Raw genomic sequence first — 27,315 nt, forward strand, 5'->3', positions numbered from 1 at the left:
AATAAAACAACAAGTGGCGACACAGCCTACCCCAGTCCCCTCCCAGTCCGCTCCAATTAAGGAGCGGACTGGAAGGGAACTGCCCCTTTTCGCTGGCCCGACACTTGGGTGCATACCGGGAGATATGCGCATGGCTGAGCTGTTTCTAAAATGCGCTCGGCGCAGCCACTCACATATCCCCTGGATTTTACACATGCCGGGCATCGAAAATTTGGGCTTCAGAACACAACATTCTAGGCACTACATGAGGGAGCTATACACCCACATAAACTACTCTACTTCCTCCCCATACCAATGCAATATTCCTTCTGATGGAAATCTGATTCTGGGGGATTATATTAGTGCTAAGTTAACATCTTGGCATTATACTTCCCTATATTTAAAGACATTTCTATTTATAATTGTGTGGTATAAAACAAGCAGTTACAAAATGTTTATTGAAATAGCATAATATAAATAAACTTATTGTACATATTCCTCTCATACCTCATTCATACCATAAAAAGCAAAACACCATGTATTTCACAACATAAAACCAATACATTTATGTTCTTAATTTCCATACCACATTTCTATTACTGCTAATACATTGTAGATAACAATATTATCCTAAATCAATAAATCCAAAACTTCTCTAATCAGTACTCTATCAAGATAATGTTTTCTCCAATCACCAAATAATCTTCTCCGTGTTAAAATTGCCTCATATACTTATATGCATGATGGTATCCCAAGATCTCTTCTCAATACATCTGGAGTCTTCTCACGATAACCTTAATGTGAAGGTTCTCAACACTATATCTTGCACCTCAAACACTCAGCGTTTCCAATCTGAATTTCCCCTTCTCAACACGATATACTTTGTGGGCATGCTCAGTGTATTCCGTCACCAGGCTCCGTCTGATGTCACTCATCTGTGAGGACTAACATCCTGCTGTCTTGGAAGAACACCTATTACAGGTAAGCAACTCTGCTAACTTCAATAAACTGTAAGCATTAAGGCAGTTGACTAAGCTACAATATAACTACAGCCTACTGGATGTGGAAGAAGCAGTTACCTGTATTAAGCATTCTTTAAAAACAGCAAAGACGGATAAAGCGTCATTGCACTAGACAGGCACTCCTAATACACTTCCTTTTGAAAATCTTAGCAAGGGATCCACTTAGTGGTGAATATTAGAAGCATTACTCGCACTAAAACGCCCATATACGCGAGAATCTGGGCCGCGCACGAGCAATGCGTATTTTAAAAGCTGCAAATTACACAAGTATATCCACGGGCTTGAGTCTAAAAAAGGGGGCTGGGCTAGGGCATGTCAGAGGCGTTCCGAGGTAAGCCTAACAGTTACGCGCATAAATCCATATTTTAAATCAAGTGGTCGCAGAGCGTGGTGGCTTGTTAATTACTGCTGTTCCTGATGAGGTGTAAGTCTAGAGAAATCGCTTTTTAGGCCTAACTCAGCCGGGTGAGAGGTCCAGGTCAATTGGGGGGGGAGTGCAAGCTGAAGAACCAGATGGGGTCTGGATGATTTTGAAATAGACTGGACAAACTGGTGGACTAATGGGTAAAACTGGGAATGTCCTTCATATGAGCATGTTTTAAAATGCACTTACCTAAGCTCGTTAAGGCCAGCAAAGTCCTAAGGAAGATACGCGAAGTACATTTGCTCAAGTAATGGCTTCAAATCAGGAGCACACATACGCGCGGTGGCCGTATTTTAAATTATACATGTGCAACTGGGCGTATGATTTAAAGTTCCAGTGTATGTCCGCTTCAGCTGCCATACGAGCATGCGTAGCCTTCCGCATGCTTGTTTTAAACTTACCATCTTATTGTACACATACAGGCGATTCAAAAACACCTGCAGGAGAGCCGGCTTCTCCTGGGCGTGTGCGTCCCTAGCGCCTCCTTAGCGGAAGCAGCGGCTGTCAGCGGGTCTGACAACCGATGCTTAATTTTACCAGCATCGGTTGTCAAACCCGCTGCAGCCACGGGTTCGGAAAACGGACGCCGACAAATTTGAGCGTCCGTTTTCCAACGCGCGGGCCACGGGCAGAATTTTTTTTAAAAAGAAATTTTGGGGTTTTTTTTATTTTTGGGGCCTCCGACTTAATAATTGCTATGATATTAAATTGGAGGATGTACAGAAAAGCAGTTTTTTCTGCTTTTCTGTACACTTGCCCGGTGCCATCTGAAACTAACGCCAGCCTTTGGGCAGGCGTTAATTTCTGAGAGCAAAATGTGTGGCTTGGCTGCACATTTTACTTTCTGTATTTCGGGTGACTAACTAATAGGCTCATCAACATGCATTTGCATGTGATGAGCGCTATTAGTTTTAGGGGGGGGGGGGGGGATTGGCCGCGCATTTTCCACGCATTATTACCCCTTACAGTATAAAGGGTAATAATAGCACGTCAAAAATGCGCAGCTAAACGGTGCGCTCGGCCGAACGCACCGTTCTGTATCGGCCTAATAGAAAATAAAACACTAGAACACCAATAAGACTCTTGAGAAAAATAAGTGAGTATGTCTTTCCTAAGTATTTTTATTTTTTTGGAGAGGTGGTAGCAGGGAGATAACAATGGATACACGTTAAAGGGAGCTAGTTTATATTAGCTTTAAGCAATTTTTTGTTTCTGCAAGATCTGCTTTTCAGGGACTGATTGAGAAATATGACTCCATTACAAGGTCCTAACACAGAGAGTTTGCCCCGAGCTAATCTTAGAATGGAGCTTTGTTCCAGTTGGAGAGAATTTAGAATAGTAAAAGGAAGAAAAACTCTGTGAGAAAAAAATTCTTGCATAATTCCCACTGAAATGACAGGCATCCACATCCCTGTAGGAATTCTTGAGCAACTCCATTGAAATCAGTAGAGCATCCTGTTTCCTTGTCAGCTCACAGAGCTGCTTACTGCTGTTTGTAAACAAGGACTGTAAGCAGAAGGTTTAAGAAATGTGCAAAACAGCCTTACTGAGTGTTCCCTCAAATGTTTTTGTGTGTGTGACTCTTGTGCTGTTTTCTTATGTGTTCTTGTTTCATGACATGTGAGCGCACACACACGCATCGAGGGTATTGGACCTGCTTTGTCCCTTGTGCAAGTTTATGCTCATGCAGTTTTGTGTCTCAATGTGCTTGTGCTGTATATTCATATTTTTTAATATAGTGAAAGCCAAGTTCTTTAAATGTTATGATAATCATTTCCTGAAACATCATAGGACTGCACATAATGGGTGTTGACTTCAGTTGCACCATGGAAATAATGCACATACTGTGAAAGCAGGGTTAGTAATAAAAAAAATAAAAAGCTGTGTAGTTGGATCATTCTCTATTTGATTGTTAAAGTGGGCTTCGATAGTCAAAAGTCACTTTGTAAAACCAAGACCTTCAAAATGCATACATGAGACACTTAATTGATTTATGGATTATATCTGTGCAATATACCGGTTAAAAAAACCGTCATGTTTAAAGTTACTGACCAACAAAAAATATATTCAGAATAAGGATGACATCAGGAAATTACATCAATAGATGGTGCCATCTCTCTTTCTGATGTCAGCTTCTAAAAGACTCATTCTGAACCTTTTATTCCAATATGGGTACTTTTATCATCAAAAGGTTACCTAAGGGAATTTATCAAAGAAATAAGTAAATATAAAGAAGGACTTTTTCTTGTATTGACACTGTATGTGAACAGTTTTAGAAGAATGGAGGACATGACACTTTTACTATTGTTTGATAGTTATTCATATTATGTTCACATGGTACTTTTATAAATTTGGTTCTGAACATTTAACCCATGGCGTAGTCCGGGATTGGCGACTCACGGCTCCCAAGCCTCATGCAGTTTTTTTTTCATGCCTCAGTGTGGCTTCACTAATGATGCAGAAGATTTTTAAAAAGGCACTGCAGACCAGCCATACAGCTTCCTTGGTTTTGATCCTCATGGGCGGCACTGAAGAGGGGGAAAAAAGTCCGCATTAGCACCGTTCACCCACAGAGAAGTAAGCAGTGTCAAAGGCTCACTGCTGCCTTCCACTGCAGGCCAGTGATGCCAACGTCCTCTTCCAGGCAATGACGGTTTTATAATTTCGCCTCCCCTAGGTACTATTAGTGCAGTCACCCCCTCCCCAGCAATACAAGAGACAACAGAGCAAAAGGTCTAAGGTGCAGCCTTCGTTGCTCTGCTCAGACTGCTTCAAGCTCACCTCATATCCCTGAATAACAGAAGGAAAGTGCCTGGGAGACAGCAAATCTTCAGCTGGTCTGCTGCCCCCCCAGATGTTTGCCATCCTAGTCACAGGCCTAGTGTGCAAATCCAGGTCTGCGCACACAACGTGGATGTCGCAGCCATTTTTTCTGTTCAGCATTTCCTGCGTAAGATCAGGTCAACAAGGCAGTGTCTTTGGGTTATATTGGTATGAGGAAAAGTCAATAGAGGAAGCTAAACCTGAGCTGCTTTGAAGGTAAAGTGCTTTCTTGGTGCTTCCGTCCTAAAACTAGGAAATTGTCTGTGTAGAAGACTTATAATGCAAATGGAGCGTCATGTTATGTTCATTCCCAACCTCAGTCACCTACATTCTTGTTTGTAAGTGGGAATTTGTAGAGCTGCATTTCCGAATTGCTATGTTAAAGGTCTAGTGCGTCATGAGTTCTTCCGTCTATCTCAAACATGGGTCCTGCTTTCCATAGCCACAGAATGCAAGATGCCATTTTAAATTAAGTAGCCATCTGAGGTCATATTTTATCACAATATCGGGCCGATACAGTAAAAACGCAGAAGAACGGGCGAAGGCCCGCTCTCCCGGCGCGCGCACAGGCCACTCTCATGTGCGCGCGATTCAGTATTTTAATTTATTTTAATTAGAGCCGGCAGTAAGAAGAGGCGCTAGGGACACTAGCGCGTCCCTAGCGCCTCTGTTTTGACAGGAGCGGCGGCTGTCAGCGGGTTTGACAGCCGACGCTCAATTTTGCCGGCGTCGGTTCTTGAGCCCGCTGACAGCCACGGGTTCAGAAACCGGATGCCGGCAAAATTGAGCGTCCGGTTTTCGAGCCGCAGGCCTATTTCAAAATTTTTTTCTATTTTTTTTTTACTTTTTTTAACTTTCGGGACCTCCAACTTAATATCGCCATGATATTAAGTCGGAGGGTGCACAGAAAAGCAGTAAAAACTGCTTTTCTGAGCACTTTCCTGGTGGCCGGAGAAATTAGCACCTACCTTTGGGTAGGTGCTAATTTCTGAAAGTAATTGCGCGGGAATACCTAATAGGGCCATCAACATGCATTTGCATGTTGCGGGTGCTATTAGGTTTGGGGGGGGGGGTTGGACGCGCATTTTAGACACGCTATTACCCCTTACTGAATAAGGGGTAAAGCTAGCGCATCCAAAATGCGCGTCCAATCGCAGGGTAACAGTGCGCTCCACCGGAGCACACTGTACTGTATCGGCCTGTATGTTAGCTGCTAGTACTGCATTTTCAGCCACTCTTCTTTAACCATTTGTCCATATGACCCATGGATTGACATTGCCCCCGAGAACACTGTTAAATAAAATCTTTAAAATTAATATGAATACTTTGCTCCCCTACCTTGGTTGTTACAGTCCCAATAATAGCAGATGATTTGTAAATGTAAAAAACCAAATAATGCATTTGCAAGTCCATCAAGGGCAATGCAATCATTTGTTGCATGGTTTGCCGAATTCACTGAATGATTTACCGGTTTTACATTTGCAGGTGTAGCCCAGGTCCTAAATTCTGGTCCCTTTGCCACTAGGAATGAGTCCTCAAAGTTTTCCAAAAATTCTCACAGTTTCTATTTTTGGTTATTCATGGGTGGATGGATATGCCGAATAGAATAGTACTATTTTGCCTAGTCCTTTAAATAAGGGGTAGATTTTCAAAGGGTTGCGCACGTAAGATACGCACGCAACCCCCAAAAACCTAGCCCTGCCTCCCCCTGCGCGCGCCGAGCCTATGCAAGATAGGCTCGGCGGCACGCACAAGCCCCGGGACGCGCCTAAGTCCTGGGGCTTGAAAAAATGGGTGTTCCAGGGGCAGGGAGCATTCTGGGGGCGGGACCAAGGTGTCCGGAACTGCCACCGGGCCAGGGGATGAAGAGCCAGCGCGCACAAGTTACGCCTGCCCAGAGGCAGGCGTAACTTCTTCAATAAAGGTCAGGGGGGGTTTAGTTAGGGCTGGGGGGCGGGTTAGATAGGGGAAGGGAGGGGAAGGTGCAGGGGGACGGAAGGAAAGTTCCCTCCGAGGCCGCTCCGATTTCAGAGCGGCCTCGGAGGGAACGGAGGCAGGCTGCTCGGCTCGGCACGCGCAGGTTGCACAGTTGTGCAACCCCCTGTGTGCACCGACCCTGGGTTTTATAACATGCGCGTGGCAGCGAGCGCATGTTATAAAATCGGGCGTAGATTTGTTCGCGCCGGGTTGCGCGAACAAATCTACGCCTGTGCGCATGTTATAAAATCTGGCCCTAAAAGTATAACCTCTCAGAAAAGTGCATCCTGAGTAAATATAAGCTTGAGACCTGACTTAGGAGGAGATATTTTTGGTGATACTGAATTTGGAGTTGGGAAGGACAAACCCTGTCCTGGGTTCTGGAAATATCCCTCTAGGCCTTCTGATTATTCTATTCCAGCAGGACCAACCTTTACAGTAGATGCAGGTATGTCAAAGGAAATACTCCTAGGTATTTGTCTAGTAGCACCTGGGAAGAGGCATGGAATCTAACTGTATTTATTTATTCCCATTTGATTTTCCACATTTTCCTAGGAAAGGCACAAGGCAGATTACAAAGAAAAATGTGAATTGCAGAAAATATGCCTGGGGTAGAGTAAGAGAGGATCAAAGGACATAAAACTGATTATTGGCAAGTGCAGAATTATATAGGGAGATCCTTTGTCCTTCTAAATAATTGAGGTAGATTTTTAAAGTGTTGCAAAAATGGCCACATATGCGTGAATTTTAAGAAGCTGGGAAGGACGCAGAAGAGGGGCGGGGCTAAGACTGACACACATAGCCACAAATTGTGCAAAGGCAACGCACGTATGCTACCTGCGTAACTTTGCTATTTGTCCTTAAGGGGCACAGGAGTAGAGAGAGACAGACAGACAGACCCTCTGCGTGAGGTCAGTCTGACGCTCTTTATATACGTACCACTGTAGAGAACACTTTGAATAGGGGTGGGGATTACGGGGGGGAGGTGTTACAGACACATTCAGAGGTATTCAATGTAAAACTGATATCACTAAAGAATTTTAGCTCTTATAAGCGATGAAAAGTTGATTTATACAATGCAGCTAGCAGAGACTGCAGTGTACAAATCAACTCCTTTTCATCGCTTATAAGGGCTAAAATTCTTTAGTGATGTCAGTTTTACAATGAATACCTCTGAATGTGTCTGTAACACTACCACCCCTAACCCCAACCCACCTCCCGAAAACCCACCCCAATTCAAACTGCTCCCTAGAGTGGTACGTATATATAGAGTGTCAGACTGACCTTTTGCAGAGGGTCTCTCGCTTTCTCTCCCCATGCCGGCGAGTGCATATGATATGTGTATAAATGCTGTCAACATACATCCACCATGAGTATTTTAAATGCAACATGTGTACTTTATAAAATGAGGCGTATCTTTCCTCGTGTTGCAATACACACATTTATGGGCGCATGCACGTTCTTTTTAAAATTTACCAGTAAGTGCATCTGTATGAGAAATGATGAGATTATGTTTGAAGAATGACTAAAGCACATAGGTTGTTGGGAGAAGAGATACTGATCTTAATATAATGCTAAAGGAAGCTAAAGAATGGGAATTTTTGTGCTGAAGCAATGCTAGTGTCTCTGCTGTGGAATCCCGTGACTCATCCTTTTGTGTATTTTATTGTTGATTGACTGCTGGTACCCCAAAAGAAGAAAAATTATGATAATTTTGAACTACAGATCAGTGTGTGAAACTGATTAACTAATCCCAAGATTATGGGTTTGAGATATACTGATCTGCCAATGAATGGAAAAAGGGAAAACAGAAAATTTTGTGCATGGGAGGATAGTCTGGTGATCACAGAGAGGAAAACGTTTATTTTTAATTTCCCTATCCCTTAAGCCTCTGAACTAGGTTCAATCCACCATTTACCAGACCATTGTGGTTTTTTTGAACCCACAGAGTTGATGCCTGGACCACAAAACCCAACCTCAGGACTCTCTTATTTTATGTACCCCTGCTGGGACTTCACAGGTATATAATCTGACTTTATTTTTCCCATAGATGAGCACAATGCCAGGATTGCCTACAAGACCATGCTTCTATGACATTGACCTTGACCCTGTCACAGAGCAAGTTAAAGGGTTGTTTTAAAAGGACTCTAAGCACCAAAGACTAGATTCAGGTGAGTTGTATTTAATTATTTTAGAGTGCATTTTTTCCTGTAAAAATAAAGAAGCAAGTGATATTTTGGAAATCTGCTGGCTACGCCATTGAATTCAATAGAGTCTCAACAGAACCATCAATGTACTGCAGATTTCTGCTCCTAAATGGGCAGCTCTGTGAACAGATTTTATGCACTTTTTATCTGTATGTTTACATGCAAAGCAGATTATTCTTTCCTGAAGAGTGTAAGGTTCTAGCTCTTGGAGGGCAAACTATTTTTAAAAATAACTATTACATTTAATCTAGAATCTGCTAAACTTACTTTTTCCGTAACTTGCTGCAATGGGCCAGACAGTGCACAAGCACTTTCTGCTCAAAAATCATTAGAGATCCGTGTGTAAACTGACAGATTTGCAAATTTGTTCAGTCATAATTTAGCAGTTTGTGATTCATGATTTTTATTTTGATGATTATCATTTGAGTCGGCTGGATGAGAGAAGTTTGTGCTGAGACATTGTTTGATCTTAGAAACCGGGATCACAGTCGTTAAAGCAAGTAATAGTTCATGACCCTCTACTGCATTGATTTTTTTCAATCATTGAGTGCCACAAGTGGGTGATGTTTTCAGGATATCCCTAATGAATATTTATGAGATAGGATTGCATATAGTTGAAGCAATATAAATTCAAATCTATTTCATATATATCTATTAGGGATATCCTGAAAACCCAACTTGTTTGCAGCTCTTAAGATCTAGAAGCAAATATCAGTGCTTTAGTTAATAGACCGCGGTCTGTAAATCACCTTGGCTATCTTTAGTTTTAGATGAGACTTAGCCAGAGTGCACAAAATCACCAATCACAGGCTGAACAACTTTTTGTTTCTTTCTTTTTAAAAATGTTTCCTTCCATGTATTCTCTGCAAATCTTCCTAAGTGGCATTAGTCAAGCAAACCAATATATGGGACCTCCGATGTTGGCGCAATTTTCTGCCACACTTTATTGCATATATGTATCTATAGGCCCTGCCTAAGACTGAGAGCAGGGTTTGGCTTCCTTCCGAGTAACTTCCAGTGCAGCTGTCTGGCCAGCCATTAGGTATCAGCATAAGATCAGTAATTGACCCACTCTCTCGCATGAAGGTTTGTGAGTGCTGTTTTATCATTCGCAGCCACAGTGAGTCCAAAGAACTAATGCTGAGTCTAGAGTAGAACCCAGCTTTCCTCTACTATTTTATGAGCCACCGACCTTCACCCCACTTTTTAAAAACTCCTTTCTCATTTGATTTATGTATTTCTGGTCCTCAAACTTGTGTGTGAAATCACAACTGCAAGTACCTACCTTTGAGACAGCCAGCACAAAATCTGCTAGCTTGAGGTTTCATATATTGTGCACAGGGTGACGGTATACTTTTTAACTTGACCATAGGTGCCAAACTGCCTGACTATGGCTCTATACATATAGAGGTAGATCTTCAAAACATATGTGCGTGCGTACTTTTGTTCGCGCCATCGGCACTCTAGGAGGCCACTTCTGCCTAGTGCTTTCACCGGCCCTGCTTCCAGCACTCTCATCTTCCATCCTCCCCACCCCCCTCTCATCTGCCATCTTCCCACTTCCCTCCCCCACCTTCCAACCTTCCCTTCGCCTCCCTTTTTTTCTCCTTCCCCAAAGATTTCAAGAGGAGGGTAGTTATTGTATGCAGCGTGGCAGCTTACTTGCCTGACTGTTGCTGCATAGGTGACATAAGAGCATGCCGTACTGGGTCAGACCAAGGGTCCATCAAGCCCAGCATCCTGTTTCCAACAGTGGCCAATCCAGGCCATAAGAACCTGGCAAATACCCAAAAACTAAGACATCTGAGCCTGGCAGCATCTTTGGCGTTTTTTTTTTCTGTCCCTATGACTACATCATAAAAGGAGGTGGTACCTGAAGTTGCTTGTTGGGCTCCAGCTCCACCTGACAATGCCCCTTGGGCTGCGGGCCTGAAACAGTACTGCTGGAGGCAGGGATAACGAGGCTCCCCAAAATACGGAGCGCGTATCTTATAAAATCCGGGGTCGGCACGCGCAAGGCTGCGCAAAATCGGCAGCCTGCGCGCGCCGAGCCGCACAGCCTGCCTGCGTTCCCTCCGCGTCCCCCCACCTTCCCCTCCCTTCCCCTATCTACCCCAGCCCTACCCAAATCTCCCCCCCCTACCTTTGTTGGGCAAGTTACGCCTGCCTCCCCAGCATCCCCTGGCACAGACCGCAGTGCCGGGGGACTCGGGATCGCCCTCCCGGCCCGCCCCCGAACCTCCGCCACGTCCCCGGACCCGCCCCCTCCCGCCCCCAGACACGACCCCTCCCGCCCCTTTTACGAAGTCCCGGGACTTACACGCGTCCCGGGGGTTTGCGCGCGCCGGCGCGCGAGTGCCCTGCGCGCGTAAATCCAGGAGGATTTACGCGCGCAGGGATTTTAAAATCAACCCCATAATGTCTAGCTTCAACTTCAGCACATAAATTAAACCCTGGATTTACTGTTACCCGAAACTGTGCCAGTGAGCAAATTGGGATTCAGACTTCCACCTATGAGATGTTTGTTTAGGATCATGCTAAGACAGCAGAGGTCACCAGTATCCCAACAATTCTATAAATGGACTAGAGATGAATCTCAAATTTTAAGAACTCCCTTTCTTTATTACCCCGATAGTCATGCACCAAGAGATAGGACCAAAGTTTAAAGTAAAGCATGAAAAATATTTATCTGTGCTGAGATACTGGTTTTTACAGTTTCAGCCTGGGTAATATTCACTTCATTATCTGTATTCTGTCGTATTTGTGGTATATGTTGACTGCATTTCAGGCAGAGGGTTGCACTGTTTAGTAGGAAGAGAGCTATTTCTGAAAGCCATAAATAGGTTGTCTGAAAATTGCTCACCCTGCATGCAGGAAGGGTACACCTGGGGATTAACACACACACAAATGAGTTGGTGGACTCAGAGGCAGGGTTAGGTAGGGGAAGGCAATACTACGCATAGTTTTGCAGGGAAAAAAGTATCTGCAGAAAAAAACCGATACAGATCTCTGTGGGTACTTTTTCCCTAGTCAGTTTCCTCAGGGAAAGCACAAACGTGCTTTCCCTTTAACAACTGGTGCGGTGTTTGTGTGCAAAAGTGCCCAAAGAGAGGTCAGTGTTCAAAAGCTTTTGTGCGGCTTAACTTTACCTAGAGTGCATGCATGCTCACCACTGAACAGGTAACGTTACACACACAGGTCGGAAAAAATAGCAGCCCTTTCTTTACCCGGGTAAAGTTACGCGCATAACTTTATCCGAGTATATTCAGAGGGAGACCAGTGCGCGCAAGTCCCACTCAGTGTCCGAGACAAGTTACACGCGTTTACTGTGCCCGGATAAATTTGCCACTCACGGCGTTACTTACCGAATATTGACTTCAGACTTTATCAACTGCCCGCATAGTTCTCAAAATGACCTCCAGAAAGAACGATTGTGTTTAGCTGCAGGGGATCTTTTTTTAAAGCCATTGCCGTGGGTAAAAAATAATTGCTGAAAAGGGGTTTTTTTGAAAATAATTGCTGAAAAGGGGTTTTTTTGAAAATTGCCCATCCTCTATGCAGGGAAAAAAGTGTGATGATGTTGAACCACTCTTTACGTTTTTGCCCACTTATCGTAGAGGTGTTCCCATGGGAGGGCTTAGGAATTTTCAAAACCGTATGCATTGTTTTGCCTGCAAAAAAAGTACCTGCAAAAAAAAAAAAAATGCAGGTGTAGATCCGGAATAATCAAATCAAAACTATGCACCTAGATTTGCTTTGATTATTGGTACAAATTCCACATGTAAAAACTCCCCGTGGTGTTTGTACCAATATGAGCAATTTAATTATTGTCCTCACACTGTTTTGTGTTTGTGTCCGGGGTTGAGGGTCTGTGGAATGGGGTTTTGTGTTTTTATTTCAACTTAAAATGGTAATAATGATTTTAAATTCCAATTTTAGTTTTCTTTTATAGATTAATTGAATTGCAACTGTAACATTCTACACTGTGATATGAACATATTCAGTATTCTTCCATTCTTACTATTCTATAAATAACTTGAGAGCTTGCTTAGATTTGTACAGCATATGCTGCCACAGCTTTGTATATAGATATTTCTCATCTCACTGGTAGGGTTCTTTTTTTTTTTTTTTTTAAGATCCCTAGAGTTTATCAATGCCACATTTAAAAAAAAAATGTGTTACAGGGAATCAATCCAAAATCACTGCAGAGAATTATCTTTGAGAGATCCAGATTTATCAACAAGGAAATAGCTTTCATTCCTTCAGGTGGGAAAATAATTGCTCAACATGAATAGCTTCTTTGTAAGCACAGCTGAAGAAAATAATTTTACGTGCGGATTCAGTAAATGAAACTGTACATTTTTGTAAGAAAATAGTGCCTATTTAACTGTTAGAACATATGAATTACATGTAATAAAGTTTTGATTAGAACACAAATTAATAATCCATTTCAAACAGCAGCAAACATGTAGGAGAAAAAACTTATACATTTACAGTATACTGTATATATAAATAGTATGCACCCAACATTCCTTCCCCCTCCTCCTAAAAAAAAAAAAAAAAGGTATTACTTCACCATGCCATAGTACATATTCCAGTTAACAGTTCTAAAATGAAATATTCAAGCCCACGTACCTGACAAAATAGGGAGATCTGAAATATATAGCTTAAAGAATTCATACTGGAGTAGATTTTACAAATCTACGCGCGCGCGCGTACTTTTGTTCGCACAATTTTATAAGATACGCGCATAGCTTGAATCCAAGTTGGTTCAACACCGCAGGAAATATAAATGCAACATATTTTGGGCTTGTATTGCAAGATGCTATGGAGTGACACTAGTACACCATGGATGAGGTGAAAAAAAATACATTGGAGATAGATTTATTTCTTTCAATTTTATTTATTTCATCCATGGAAAGCAACTGTAGCTGTTATCATTTTTGTCTGTCGGTCTGTCTAACATCTATACGCATGTGTCAGGAGCCTGCTCCTGTAAGAATGTCTGTTACCGAAATTTCAATCAGATCCATTTCCCTGATAGACTTGCTGGGAGAGAAAGGTGATGACCAGATTGTCAGGAGTAGAAATGCATATTTGTGCCACTCTCCACGCATGCACTTTTTCAACTTGTTCTTTATTTTAAAATGTTATTATCTTTTAGCAAAAGTTGAGGGTAGTAACACAACATAATATTCTAAGAGCAGTTAGGACATTCTTTGATATTTGCTGGTGTGAAGACATTTACTTGTAGGCTTATTAGAATTTATTTTCCAGCAGTTGGCACAGCTCTTTTTTTTGTGTGTGTGTGCCCTCCTATGTGAAATGAAAAGCACTTTCATTCATGCATTGCTGACATTTATTTTTGTCTTTGTATGGCACTTTAGCATACAGTTTAAAAGGGAGGAACAGCATAAACCAAATTCCTTTTCTATCCCAATTTCAGTAATTCATAGTAGTAGAAATGTTTAAGCACTTGTTGCGCTGGTAGTGGAACCTTGGCCCGAGGTGGGGTTGACGTCGGGAAGCAGAGCTGACTAGGAGACGGAGGCCAATTGGAGCTTCACCAATACCAGCCCTCATTCCCCGCAGTTTGAGCCCTTGGATGCTGGGGCCAGCTGGTCTTAGGCGGGCCTCCGTGGGATGACTCCCAGTAGTAGTGGTGCAAGGGTTGTCAGGAACCAGCAGAGGTATCAGGAGACCGATGTAGGTCCGGACGAGGCAGGGATCCAGAGACCCGGGCGCCTACAGGAACAGAGTGGAGACAAGGGGCGCCCGAGTAATAGAGGCCGAAGTTGATGCTAAAGGCGTAGTCAAGGCAAGCTGAGGTCAGGCAGGTGGCTGAACAGGACAAGGTTTGAGACGGAGCAGAGCAAGGGTCGAAGCCAAGGAATCAATCCAGATCGTAGTCCAATGGAGCAAGGGCTAAAGCCAGAGAAGCAATCCTGTGCGTGATCCAACGTAGCAAGGGTCAAAGCCAGAGAAGCAATCCTGAGCATAGTCCAAGGTAGCAAGGGTCAAAGCCAAAGATCAGTCCAGCAAGACAAGGAAGGGATTAAGGTACGGATCAGGAACCAGGAATGAAGACAACAAGCACACGATCAAAAGTGGAGACCTGTTGCCAAGGCAAGGAATTAGTGGCGGAGCCCTGGTTTACATACCAGGGTCCGATGACATCAGCATCCGGGGCCGAGGGCTAGATTCCCGCCGAGGCCCCTTTAAAGGTCAGAGCGATGTGCGCGCGAGTGCCTAAGGACAGGGCCCACAGGTTCTACTCCCGATATTTCCTGATTCCAAAGAGAACAGGGGTACTCGGTACTATCCTAGATTTGAGAGCCTTAAACAAGTTTCTAAGAAGTAAAAAGTTCAAGATGATCTCTCTGGGCTTCCTGATTCCCCTCCTAAAAATAGGAGATTGGCTTTGCTCCCTCGACCTAAAAGACGCCTACACCCACATTGAGATATTCTAAGGTCACAGGAAGTATCTCCAGTTTGTGGTGGGCGAGCAACACTTTCAGTACAGGGTGTTTTCATTCAGCCTGGTATTGGCCCCATGCGCTTCACCAAGTGTCTGGTTATACTGAGCGCACACCTCCGCAGGTTGGGAGTGCAATGTTCCCTTACCTGGTCGATTGGCTTGTCAATAGAGACCCATCCAGGAAGGAATGGTGCAGTCCCTGTGCTTGACCATTCAAGTGTTAGAGACCCTGGGGCTTATTATCAACTACCCAAAGTCCCATCTCGACCCATCACCTCGGCTGAGCTTCATTGGCACCTAGTTGGACACGGCTCAAACCCAAGCGTTTCTTCCCCGTGATCGGGCCCTCTTGGTATCCATTGTTTTGAGCAGAATTTCCCTAGAAATTCACTGTAAGACTGTTCCTTCCACATACAGGCTCCCTCACTCTGGCACACACACACACACATCCCCTCATATAGGCTCCCTTTCTGAAACCCACATTCAAGCATCCCGTGCACTCCCCCTCTTGCCAACCAAGCTGTCGCTCACACTCCCCCACACCCCCTCTCCTCTCTCACACACACATTCTCTCTCACCGGCATCCCCCCCTTCCCCTTCTCTCTCTCACACCCTCCTGCTTTCTCTCACCCTCCCCAACACACATTCTCTCTCACCTGCATGCCACGGGACCCGTGCAGTTCGCAGCGAAGTTGAAGGCCTAGCGCGCCGTTCGCAGCGAAGATGAAGGCCCGTGTGCCATGAATGGCACACGGGGGCCTTCCATTTTTGCCTTGAGCAGTAAATAGCAGCGGAGACCCCGGCATGCTGCGAATGGAGCACGTCCCGCGGCACACGCTCCGTTCGTGACGAACATGAAGGCCAGGGCGCGCCGATTGTGGCACACGGGGGCCTTCCCTTTTTGCCACAAACGGCACGCCGGGCCTTCATCCTCGACGTGAATGGAGCGTTTGCTGCGGGATGCGCTCCGTTCGCGGCATGCCAGGGCCTCCTCTGCTGTATTCTGCCTGTCCCGCGATGGCTGCCGTCCTTCGTACCTCTGGCGTGTTTGAGTCTCCAAGGCTGCCAGGGAGCCGCTTGCTCCATCTGTCGGCGGGCTGCGGAACATGCGCGAGCACTGATGGACACACTACCAAGCCCGATATATTATGGATTATTTAGGGATGGTGCTACTTCATACTGATTGTATGGCCATTGTTATAACTATGTCTGTATTTGATTACTGTTTATGTTTCCATTCTTGTACAGAAATAAAGCTTAAAAATAGGGATGGTGCTAGGTCTGAACCTTGAGGGGGGAAAGCTAATGTTTATGATTAATTTGCAGCTGCTTTTACCAGTGAGTGAAGGTAGGGTTGCTGACCATTGCATCAATTAATGGTGCAGTTATCCATTATCTGATGATTTTGTCTGTCTTGAGAACATCCTGTGAGAACAAACAGTAGTATAGGCAGTCAATAATTGCTGTATCAATTTTCCACTGATGCTGAAAAAAACAGTATAATAGAAGATAAAGGGCAGTGATTTGTTAATAGCAGCAGTCGCTACAGTCAGTTTGAGATCCAGCTTGCTCGGGAGGCAGTGGAGAGTCAATAATAGAGGAAAGTCTAGAAAGCAGGGATCATTCCATCAGCTTTGAGGTGAAGGATAAGCAGGACTAGAATTAAGATCACAGTGACACTGGCTTGCTTCCATGCTGTCAGCATTTTACCTGTCTTGTGTATAATGGCAAAGAGGATTGCAAGCCATTGTCGTCCTTATAGTCCCAGCATCTTTACAAATTCAGAATACCAGCCATCATATCCTAGTGCCTTGTTGGATTTTTTTAGCCATGACAGCTGTATCTACTTAAATGGCAAAGTATAATCTTGTTAAATCTCTGGCATGCAATGGTTGGCTTAGGGCAATGGTGAATTATTTCCATACTACTTGTTTAGTGAGCTTTTTCATTTATGCCTTTGAGTAGGACAACAGTCACAGCACCTCAAAAACTGTTCATCACTCAAATGATTTCTGTCTCAAGAAAACTCAGCTTCTTAACTGACAAATCACCTAAAATATGTTTGTTTGAAACATGAGCCCAGAGGGATCTTGTTTATAAGATTTGACAAGATCAGAAATTACAGGTACTAAGGCAAACAGCACTGACTGCTGGGGCATTTTATTTTTTTTCTGTTAAGCTGCAACTGCCAGAGATACAGTAGATGCCTGTCCTTTATGATGGGAGCTTTGTAAACCCTAATTTTTTTGTTTCCCATATAAGGATTAAAACCATTTTTGGCATTAGCTCTATTCAAGTTAATAAAAGTATTAAACAAATATAATTTACGAGGGCATTCTTAGATACGCTTTGGTTATATTCTAAAAACTGGGATTTTTAATTTAATGGTAATAGTCTTCATATATTTTATTTTTATTTTAAAGAATTTCTTACCCACTCAAGCCATCATTCTCTGCAGCATAAAACAAGCATATGTAATAAAAATCATAAAACCATAGACAAAATGAACATCATACCCAACCACAGACTGATTCTTGTGCTGAAATACACAATGTCAAACATAACTACATTTATATATCTATATCTATGTGTTTATATATTATATATATATAAAATCCAACAAATATCCTACTTTGTATATCATAGTCATTACAAAACAGTTGTGGAAAATAACGTTAAACTGTTCACGTTTTCATAATGTCTGATTTTAATGTTAGGTGACAAATTAATTGAAAGAGGTCTGAAATTTCATTTTTTGAGTTCTTTCAGAACCCTGGGGTGTATGCCATCCTGTCATTAAAATCATCCATTGTACCTGAAGACTGGAAGGTAGCTAATGTAACCCATATATTTAAAAAGGGCTCCAGGGTGAGCCGGGAAACTATAGACCAGTGAGCCTGTCTTCAGTGTTGAGAAAAATTGTGGAAACTGATACAAAGAATAAAATCACAAAACATTTAATTAGACATAGTTTAATGGGACACAGCAGCATGGATTTACCCAAGAGAAGTCTTGCCTCACCAATTTCCTACATTTTTTTTGAAAGGGTGAATAAACGTGGACAAAGGTGAACTGGTAGATGTGGTGTATTTGGATTTTCAGAAGGTGTTTGACAAAGTCCCTCATGAGAGGCTTCTAAGAAAGCTAAAAAGTCATGGGATAGGAGGCAGTGTCCTTTTATGGATTACAAACTGGTTCAAAGACAGGAAACAGAGAGTAGGATTAAATGGTCTGTTTTCATAGTGGAAAAATGTAAACAGTGGAGTGCCTCAGGGATCTGTACTTGGACCGGTGCTTTTTAATATATTTATAAATGATCTGGAAAGGAGAACGACAAATAAGGTGATCAAATTTGCAGATGACAATTATGCAAGCAGATTGTGATAAATTGCAAAAGGACCTTGTGAGACTGGAAGATTGGGCTTCCAAATGACAGATGAAATTTAATGTGGACAAGTACAAGGTGATGCATATAAGGAAAAATAGCCCTTGCTGTTACCATCCAGGAAAGAGATTTAGGCATCGAATTAGATAAGCATCAGCTCAGTGTACTATGGTAGTTTAAAAAACAAACAGAATGTTAGGAATTATAAGGAAGGGAATAGAAAATAAAATGGTGGATGTCATAATGCCTCTGTATCGCACCATGTGAGACCGTACCTTGAATACTGTGTGTAGTTCTGGTTGCCACATCTCAAAAGAGATATAGTTGCACTGGAGAAAGAGCAGAGAAGGGCGACTGAAATGATAAGGGGCATGGAAAGGCTAAAGAAGTTAGGGCTGTTCAGTTTGGAGAAGAGACGACTTGGGGACAGATATGGTAGAGGTCTACTAAATCATGAAAGGACTTGAAGAGATTAACGTAAATTGGTTATTTACTCTCTAAGAATACAGAAGCACGAGGGGACACTCCATGAAGTTAGCAAGTAGCTCATTTAAAACAAATAGAAGAAATTATTTTTCACTCAGCACATAATTAAGCTCTGGAATTCATTGCCAGAGGATGTGGTTACGGCAGCTAGTGTAGCTGGATTTAAAAAAGGTTTGGATAAGTTCCTAGAGGAAAAATCCATAAACTGCTATTAATTGTTAAGCAGTAGTAGCTTGAGATTTATTTAATGTTTGGGTACTTGCCAGGTACTTGTTGCTTGGAATTGGCCACTGTTGGAAACAGGATGCTGGGCTTGGTAGACCCTTGGTCTGACCCAGTATGGCATATCTTTTATTCTTATGTTTTTGTATTGTTAATGATCATCTTAAGCTAAATCACAGTTTTAGTAGGCATATACCTGAGGTAATGCCTGCAGATGTGTTGCTGTTGGTGGGTTAATTGGTGCTAAATGCATAGGGCCGGATTTTAAAAGCCCTGCGCACATAAAACCGGCCGGATTTACGCACGCAGGGCACTCGCGCGCCGGCGCACCTAGCCCCAGGACGCGCGTAAGTCCCAGGGCTTCGTAAAAGGGGCGGGAGGGGGCGTGTTTGGGGTCAGGGGGCGGGTCCGGGGCGTGGCGCCGGCCCAGGGGCGTGGCCGAGGCCTCCGGACCAGCCCCCGGGTCGGGTGATGGCGCGCCAACAGCCCGCTGGTGCGTGCAGATTTCGTAAATCTGCCAACAAAGATGGGGGGGGGTTTAGATAGGGCCGGGGGGTGGGGTAGGTAGGGGAAGGGAGGGGAAGGTGAGGGGAGGCGGAAGGAAAGTTCACTCCGAGGCCGCTCCGATTTCGGAGCAGCCTTGGAGGGAACAGGCAGCGCCCCCTTGCACGCGCCGACCCCGGATTTTATAAGATACGCGCGGCTACACGTGTATCTTATAAAATCCAGCATACTTTTGTTCGCGCTTGCGCTGTTTTTGAAAATGTACCCCATAGTGCAAGATAGTGCCAGTAAGCAAGAAGCCTAAGCGGCTTCCTGTTTGTGTTACCTGTCATATTAGGGTTTCTCAGCCTGACCTGGCTTCTAACCTGTGTCAGCGCTGCTCAGACACTCAGGGAGAATTGTCTTCGTTGGATTTTGCTAAGTCTGGCTCCTCCCATTCTGATGATGGGTTGGTCATGGCCTTGACTTGGGGGATGCCAGATCTTGGTTTCCTTTGACTGGCTCCTCCACTGGTGAGGACAGTTCTGAGGGACCAGCTCCAGTTGTTTCTGAGCCTGGTCTAGACCGAGCTGCTTTTTCTTGGGTGAAATTTTTTCAAGGCCTACAAGCCTTTCTTCAGGCGCAGTCCTCTGCTTCCCCCATTACTGTCCGGTTGGACCCTCAGCTGGTGGCTTCTCCCTCTTCCAGTCCTATGCAAAAGCGCCGGGGCTTGCCCCAGCTCCCTGTGGATGTTCCCAACAGCAATCCGGATGACACTGATGAGGTTGATCCGGATTCCCTGGAAGATGGGGAAATTTTTCCAGGGTTGGAACCGTATCGAATCATGTTGCGTTTCTTTCATTGAGATGAACTGCCAGACCTGATTTCCCAAAACTTGAAATATCTGGGTGTTCCTGGTTCGGATGCTAGGTCAGAGCCGAGGAAGCATCTCATTTTGGTTTCCTTACATAAAGCCTCTTGTTTTTTCCTGATGATGGATGCCATCCAGGAATTGATTGATCTGGAATGGGATGCCCCAGAGGTAAATTTTAAACGAGGTCGGACATTGGAAGGCCTGTACCCCGTGGATCCAGTTGTGAAAGAGGGTTTGTGTTTTCCCAAAGTAGATGCTCTAGTATGTGCCGTGTTTTAAACAGACGACTATCCCCGTAGAGGGAAGAACGGCCTTGGAGGATTACATGATAGAAGGATTGAGGCTATTCTTAAGCATGCCTTTGAGGCAGTGGCAGTGAATTTACAGATTGCCTCCTGTTGCACCCTAGTGGCAAGATCTTGTCTGCTTCTCTCTCAGGTTGATGAGTCTGGAGGGAATTCCAGAGCAGCTATGGAGCCTGCTGCTGCCTTTTTTAGCAGAAAGAAATACCATGAATCATAAAATATTTTTTACATATAACTTCCAAGTGGACAATTTAAATCATGCGTGTATCCAAGCGACCATCATAAAGCACTGGGTTGACCTTGTATTCCTTATCCGGCAACCCATAACAAAACTTTTCTGTGCTTAAATTGTATTAATCATCAGTCTCTTGAGATGACACTCATTAAATAGTCTTTTCATTGCTCTTATCAAAAACCCTTTCTTTCTTTTCTTCAAAAGTTACTCTTATTAGAAAACTGCTTTTCAAAATGCACTTATCTGCTGGCTGTATGCTTATACCAGAAACAAATACTTAGATCACTCTTGTTCTAAAGAACTTGTGCATATAAAATCTCTGAACTCCCACGCCGTCTTCAACACTCGACACTGCAGCGTTTCGGAGAACCCACTTAGAACCTTATGAATAAACGAAAGGATCTTAAATTTAATACACCAGTGTTTTGGAAATCAGTGAGGAGATCGCAACATTGTCGTAATGTGGATCCCTATCTAGATCCCATTAACACACTGACAGTAACATTCTGAGCCACCTGTAGAGCCTGTAACACAGCAGCCTGTAGCCAAATATCAAGTGAATTGTAATATTCTAAACCTGAGAACATTAAGGCTCACTAAACAGTGCATAAATCCACAGAGGATAGATATGGTTTTGGTTTCTGCATAAGGCGCAGAGATATATATCGTACTAGCAACTGTACCCGTTCTATGCCCAGGCGGCGAGCCTTTTTATTGGCACATATGCTCTTGTATGGAAGCGTTAGCTGAAAAGGAAAAACTAAACTGTTTTCACCCAGGGCAAGGGACGTGGAGGCACATTTGCTAAAGCCAGGGCTGGCAAAGTTTATTTACCAAGCTGTCTCTCGCACTCCCCCACACCCCCTCTCCTCTCTCACACACACACACATTCTCTCTCACCGGCATCATCCTCCCCTCATATAGGCTCCCTCTCTCTGAAACCCACATGCAGGCATCCCCCCACCCACCCCTCTCTTACCAACCATGCTCTCTCTCACACCCTCCCCACCCCAACCAACCATCAACCATGCTCTCTGTCACCCCCCCCTCTCTCACACACACATTCTCTCTCACCGGCATCCCCCCCATGCTCTCTCTCACACCCTCCTGCTCTCTCTCACCCTTCCCTCCCCGACACACATTCCCTCTCACCGGCAAGCCGCGGGACCCACGCCGTTTGCAGCAAAGAAGAAGGCCCGGCGCGCCGTTCGCAGTACATGGGGGCCTTCCATTTTCGGAGCTTGTCCCGCGGCACACGCTCCGTTCGTAGCGAAGATGAAGGCCCGGGCGTGCCGATCGTGGGGGCCTTCATCGTCGCCGCAAACAGCACGGGTCCCGCAGCTGGAGGGTGAGAGAGAGCATGGGGGGGATGCCAGTGAGAGAGGCATACCAGGGTCTCCTCTGCTATTTTATGCCTCTCCCACGATGGCCGCTGTCCTTCTGGTTTTGAATAGTCTTCCGGCAAGGGAGGAAATCTGCGAGACGGAGGAATTCTGCACAAAATCTGCATTCCACAGTAGCGCTGCATTCCCCCAGGAGTACCTCTTGTAGCTGGTGTTGTGACATGGCCGCTGTATGGCGTGTTTGAGCCTCCAAGGCAGCCAGGGAGCCGCTTGCGCCATCTATCGGCGAGCTGGGGAACATGCGCGAGCACTGACGGACACACTACCAAGCCCGATATATTATGGATATACTTATGTATAAGTTGAGAAATTTATGCCAGAAAATAAGCCTAAAAAAGCTGGGTCAATTTATACACTCATACTAGAGTTGTGCACAGTTTTTGTTTTTTGTGCCTGTTTTTGGCTTGGGAGGTGGGCCATTTTGGTCCACCCCCAGTTCTGAATTTTTTTTCCTCTCGGGAGATCACTCCTGGGCCCGCGGTGGGAGTATATTTAATGAAATTTGAAGGGTTGGGGAGGGTTTGGGGGTTTTGGGGTTTTTTTCTAATGAAATGATGGAAAAAAAAATTCCGATTCAGGGGTGGACAGAAATGGCCCACCCCTATCCAAAAACAAAACAGGCACAAAAAACAAAACCCATGCACAACTCTAGTATGCATGTATATTTAATGAAATTTGAAGAGTTGGGGGCGGGTTTTGAGGGGTTTTTTGTTTTGTTTTTTTAATTATTCTTATCTTCCTGATAGATCGCTCATTTTAAACCTCAACTTACACATGAGCCAACGGATTTCAATGGATTTTGGTCTCAAAATTTTCCATTGACTTATACATAAGAACAACTTATACACAAGGATATACAGTAGCTTTATTCCAAAAAAATCGGTGTGCAATATATATATATTTTTTAATAAGGGATAGAAAGAGACTCTGCCAGAAGGCACACCGACTAAGGCCCTCCCTGCGGCCGGCAGACAGAGGAAAGAAAAAGGAAAAGAAATAAAACTACTGTAGGTAAAGGAAAGAAAACAGCTGCAACTCTAGAAAAAAAATCATTTACAAAAACTGTGAGGAGAGAGCAAAGCTGAATACCGTGAGACACACGGCTCCGTGGTAAAAAAAAGAGATTGAGGGACTCTGCCTAGGGGACCGGGTGATGGCTACAGCTGCACACGCTCAGTAGGGCATATTTGAAAGTTCTAGAATTTGTGAGATCAAAGTTCCAGACTGGGCTCCATCCGATGATGTCACCCATGTGTGAGGACTACCATCCTGCTTGTCCTCGGAGAAGCACTTAATATACCCGGAAAAGCCATTTATATGGATAACAATTTGGATTATCTGCAAAACTATCTCACTCACTGCATCAATCCTTCTCTCACCCCTCATACCCTTCTACTGATCCCCTCTTTCACCACCCCTCCCTGGTGCTTCACTCCCCTTTGCTACTTGGAGCTCAGAATCATGTTCTGACACCCCCCCCCCCCCCCCGAATACCATACGGTATCCCACACTGTTCAGAACATGAGTTTGACTCCCAGCAGCAGCAGAAGAAGAGGATATAACCTGAGATACCACTACTGTCCTTCTTTCAGCCAGCTTAGATGGTGGAAGTATTAGCAAGAGGAGAGGGATAAGTGAGGAGGAAGGTAGGGGCAGGACCATTGCTAGGATGAATTTATTTATTTAATAGCACTTAAAATCTTTCCAGATCAAAAATCGCCCAAAGCGATGTACAAAACATAACATAAAATCGCAGTCACATTAATTTCACATCACATTATAAAACAAACATATCAATAATGCATCACATTTTAAACAATAACATTTTAAACAATAACATATATAGTGCTACTATTCGCCGCTTAGTGTCCTCCCATTTTATCAACTCCACTGTCTTGAGACATCAACCATGTTTTTAATCCTTTCCAAAATTTTAATGTCACTTTCCTCTCTTAAGAAAATATGGAACTCATTCCAAAGCTTAGGCATTGATACAGAAAAAGCCCATTTTGTAATTGCACATGCCTATAGGTCTTACGATTTCATCTGCTATGCAGCCTCATCGTACTCTGATTCTGACTAACATGATGCTTCCTCAACTGCAGAGGCCTCCAGTGAGCTCTGTTCAGAGCTATCCAAATCAACTCCTCAATGGTCTCCAGTCTCAGCCTGTCTTGCAGTCTCCCCTCCACCAGGAGTCCTCAGTGAGCTTGGCCTCCAGCTTGCCAAGCTCCTCCTCTCTGCCTGCACCACACTCAGTCTCCAGCCCCAGTGTAATCTTGCCTTCTCATGGAGTCACCCTTGGCTCTTTGACCTGGCCGCTGTTCCTTGCCTTGCCTTGTGGCCTATGGGCCTTCTTGCTCCTTGCCTTGTGGCTTACTGGCCTTCTTGCTCTCGTATCTTGACTTGAGGCCTCCGGGCCTGCTCTGTCTTGTGGCCTACCTAGGCCTTCCTGTAGCTTACTGGCCTATGGACATCCAACCTTGTTGCCTTCGGGGTTCCATGTTCTCTGTTGGGTGTTGTCCTTATCTGCCTTGTCTAAGTCCTGCACTTGTCTGCCTAGTTTAGACCTTGTCCTGTCCTTGTCTGTCTGATTTTGTCCTGCTCTGCCCGGTCCAGCCTGTACCAAGCCTTGCCTTGTTCGACCTGTACCAAGCTTTGCCTCTCCTCACCCAGCCTGTTCCAAGCTTTGCCTCGTCCAGTTTGTTCCACGCCTTGCATTAGCCTGGCCTGTCTTGTTCAGATAGACTCACCATGATATACTGCCCCCGCAAAAAACTATTGGCCCCCAGGATCCAAGGGTTCAACCTGCGGGGAGAAGACTGGCTAGGCAGAAGACCAGCCCTTGTCTTGCCCAGTATCCTGCCTTATCATCTTGTACAGCTTCAGAGGTGATATATACCGAGTCCACAGATCCTGACAATAGGCTCTTGCTGATGGAAGTTGAACCTAGTATCTATGATTTACTCTTAAATTATGCCTATTACTAAACCTTAAGATAATGTGGACACAGAACTTTCAATACCCTAAATGAAAATAGCAAGTATTTAAATTTGCATCACAGGATAATAGGTAACCACTATCAGAACATGCCATGAACTACCTGTAATTAAGCATGTTGCAGTATTCTGTTTTATCTGCAGTTTTCTAAATACTTTACCTGGTAGCAATAATCAATCTGCGACATAACCAGTGCATAAGTCACCTCTTTTAAAGCATTAAGATCCAAAAAAGGTTTCAATTGACTAATCAACCTCAATCACAAATAGGCACTCCTTGCAACAGATAATGGTTTTTCTAAATGACAAAAGTCCAGATAATACTTTATTTTATTTATTTATTTATTTATTTATTTTATATACCGACGTTCGATCGAGATATCACATCGGTTTCCAGATAACTAAAAGAATAGGGTAGTAACAGCCCTATTTTACATTATAACATTGTAATAAATATAATAAATTATAACATTGTAATAAAATATAACGAATTGTAACAGAAATAACAGGATTACATGGAACATTTGATATAGTATATAACATATGTACATAAATGACTTGTTGATGAGGATATTTTAAGGTTAAGGTTGGCAAGGAGGGTTGAAAGGGGGAAGGGGGGGATAGGTGGGAGGAAGGTGGTGCAAGGGAGGGAAGATGGTGGTGCGAGATGCTTGTGTAGGGGGCGTGGTGTGTTGCAGTTGCATTTGGGCAGGTTACGTGTCAGGTGGGAAAGCTTTTAGGAACAGCCATGTTTTGAGGTGTTTTTTGAAGACTTGCAATGAAGGTTCATTTCTGAGACAGGTGGGGAGGGAGTTCCATAAGGTGGGGCCCGCTATTGTTATGGCTCGTTTGCGGGTGACGTTGAGGTGTGCAGATTTGAGATTGGGTACGGCTAGGAGGCCAGTGTTGGTGGATCTGAGAGTTCTTTGAGTAGGGTAAGGTTGTATTCCGTTGTTTAGCCAGTTCATATTGTTGTTGTTTATTTTTTTGTGCATGAGGGTGAGGGTTTTATACTGGATTCTTTGTGTAATGGGTAGCCAGTGGAGTTCTTTGAGAGTGGGTGTGATGTGGGAGGATTTTTTGTTGTTAGAGATGATTCTGGCGGCAGCGTTCTGTAGCACTTGGAGGGGTTTGATGTGGGTTTCTGGTAGGCCAAGGAGGAGGGAGTTGCAGTAGTCAAGTTTTGTGAAGATAATTGATTGAAGGACTGTTCGGAAATCGTGCTCTTGGAGAAGGGGTTTGAGTTTTTTTAGTGTCTGGAGTTTGAAGAATCCATCCTTGATTGTATTGGAGATGTGTCGTTTAAAGTTGAGTTGGCTGTCGATTGTTACGCCTAGGTTTCTTGTGGACGGCTTGGGTGAGATTTGTGGCACTCCCGGGTTGGTTGAGCTTCCTGGGTGGTCGGAGGGGGTGCACTTGAGTGGATGAGAGGGACGGTCATCGTGGATGTGAATGATTTCTGTTTTGGCTTGGTTGAGGCATAGTGATAATTGAGATAGCAAGTGGGATAGATTTGAGCTGAGTTTGTTCCATTTTTCCATGGTTAGTTGGATGGACTTGTTTATGGGGAGTAATATTTGTATGTCGTCTGCATAGATGAAGTAGGTGAGGTTTGCCTCTGAAAGGTATTTGCATAGTGGGATGGAGCCCAAAAGATATGACACCCTGGAGGTGGGTTCCCCATCTGATGCAGGCTCCCATCTTGCCTGTCCTTTACGAAATCCCTGGAAGAGAGAAATTCACTTATATGCACATGGGTAGATTTTAAAAGGTGCATGCAAGAGTCCATGCGTGCCTGCTTCCCGGTGCACACCGGCGCGTGCATGTTATAAAATCCGTGGGCGGCGCGCGCAATGGGTCCTAATTTTGTAAAAGTACGTGCTGCGACAAAATCGGGCCTTCCCCCGTTCCCTAACCACCTCCATGTTCCCCTCCCCTCCCCACCCCCTAAATCCCACCCTTTTATTTTGTTTTTCTTTGTTTTTCGATTTACCTCAGCTCCCGAGCGGAAGT

The 27,315-nt window shown here is 44.2% G+C and overlaps 1 protein-coding gene across 1 annotated transcript in view; it reads left to right on the plus strand.

Annotated features, from left to right (window-relative positions):
* Positions 1-27,315, plus strand: part of MTHFD1L (methylenetetrahydrofolate dehydrogenase (NADP+ dependent) 1 like) — a 623,332-nt gene that overhangs the window by 581,955 nt on the left and 14,062 nt on the right. The window contains exon 27 of the mRNA XM_029596548.1: positions 8,276-8,396. Within this exon, the coding sequence (XP_029452408.1) occupies positions 8,276-8,365 (90 nt within the window). The 3' untranslated portion in view covers positions 8,366-8,396. The remainder of the gene's footprint in view (positions 1-8,275; positions 8,397-27,315) is intronic.

The sequence above is a fragment of the Rhinatrema bivittatum genome, chromosome 3 (assembly GCF_901001135.1).
Source record: "Rhinatrema bivittatum chromosome 3, aRhiBiv1.1, whole genome shotgun sequence".
NCBI lineage: Eukaryota > Metazoa > Chordata > Amphibia > Gymnophiona > Rhinatrematidae > Rhinatrema > Rhinatrema bivittatum.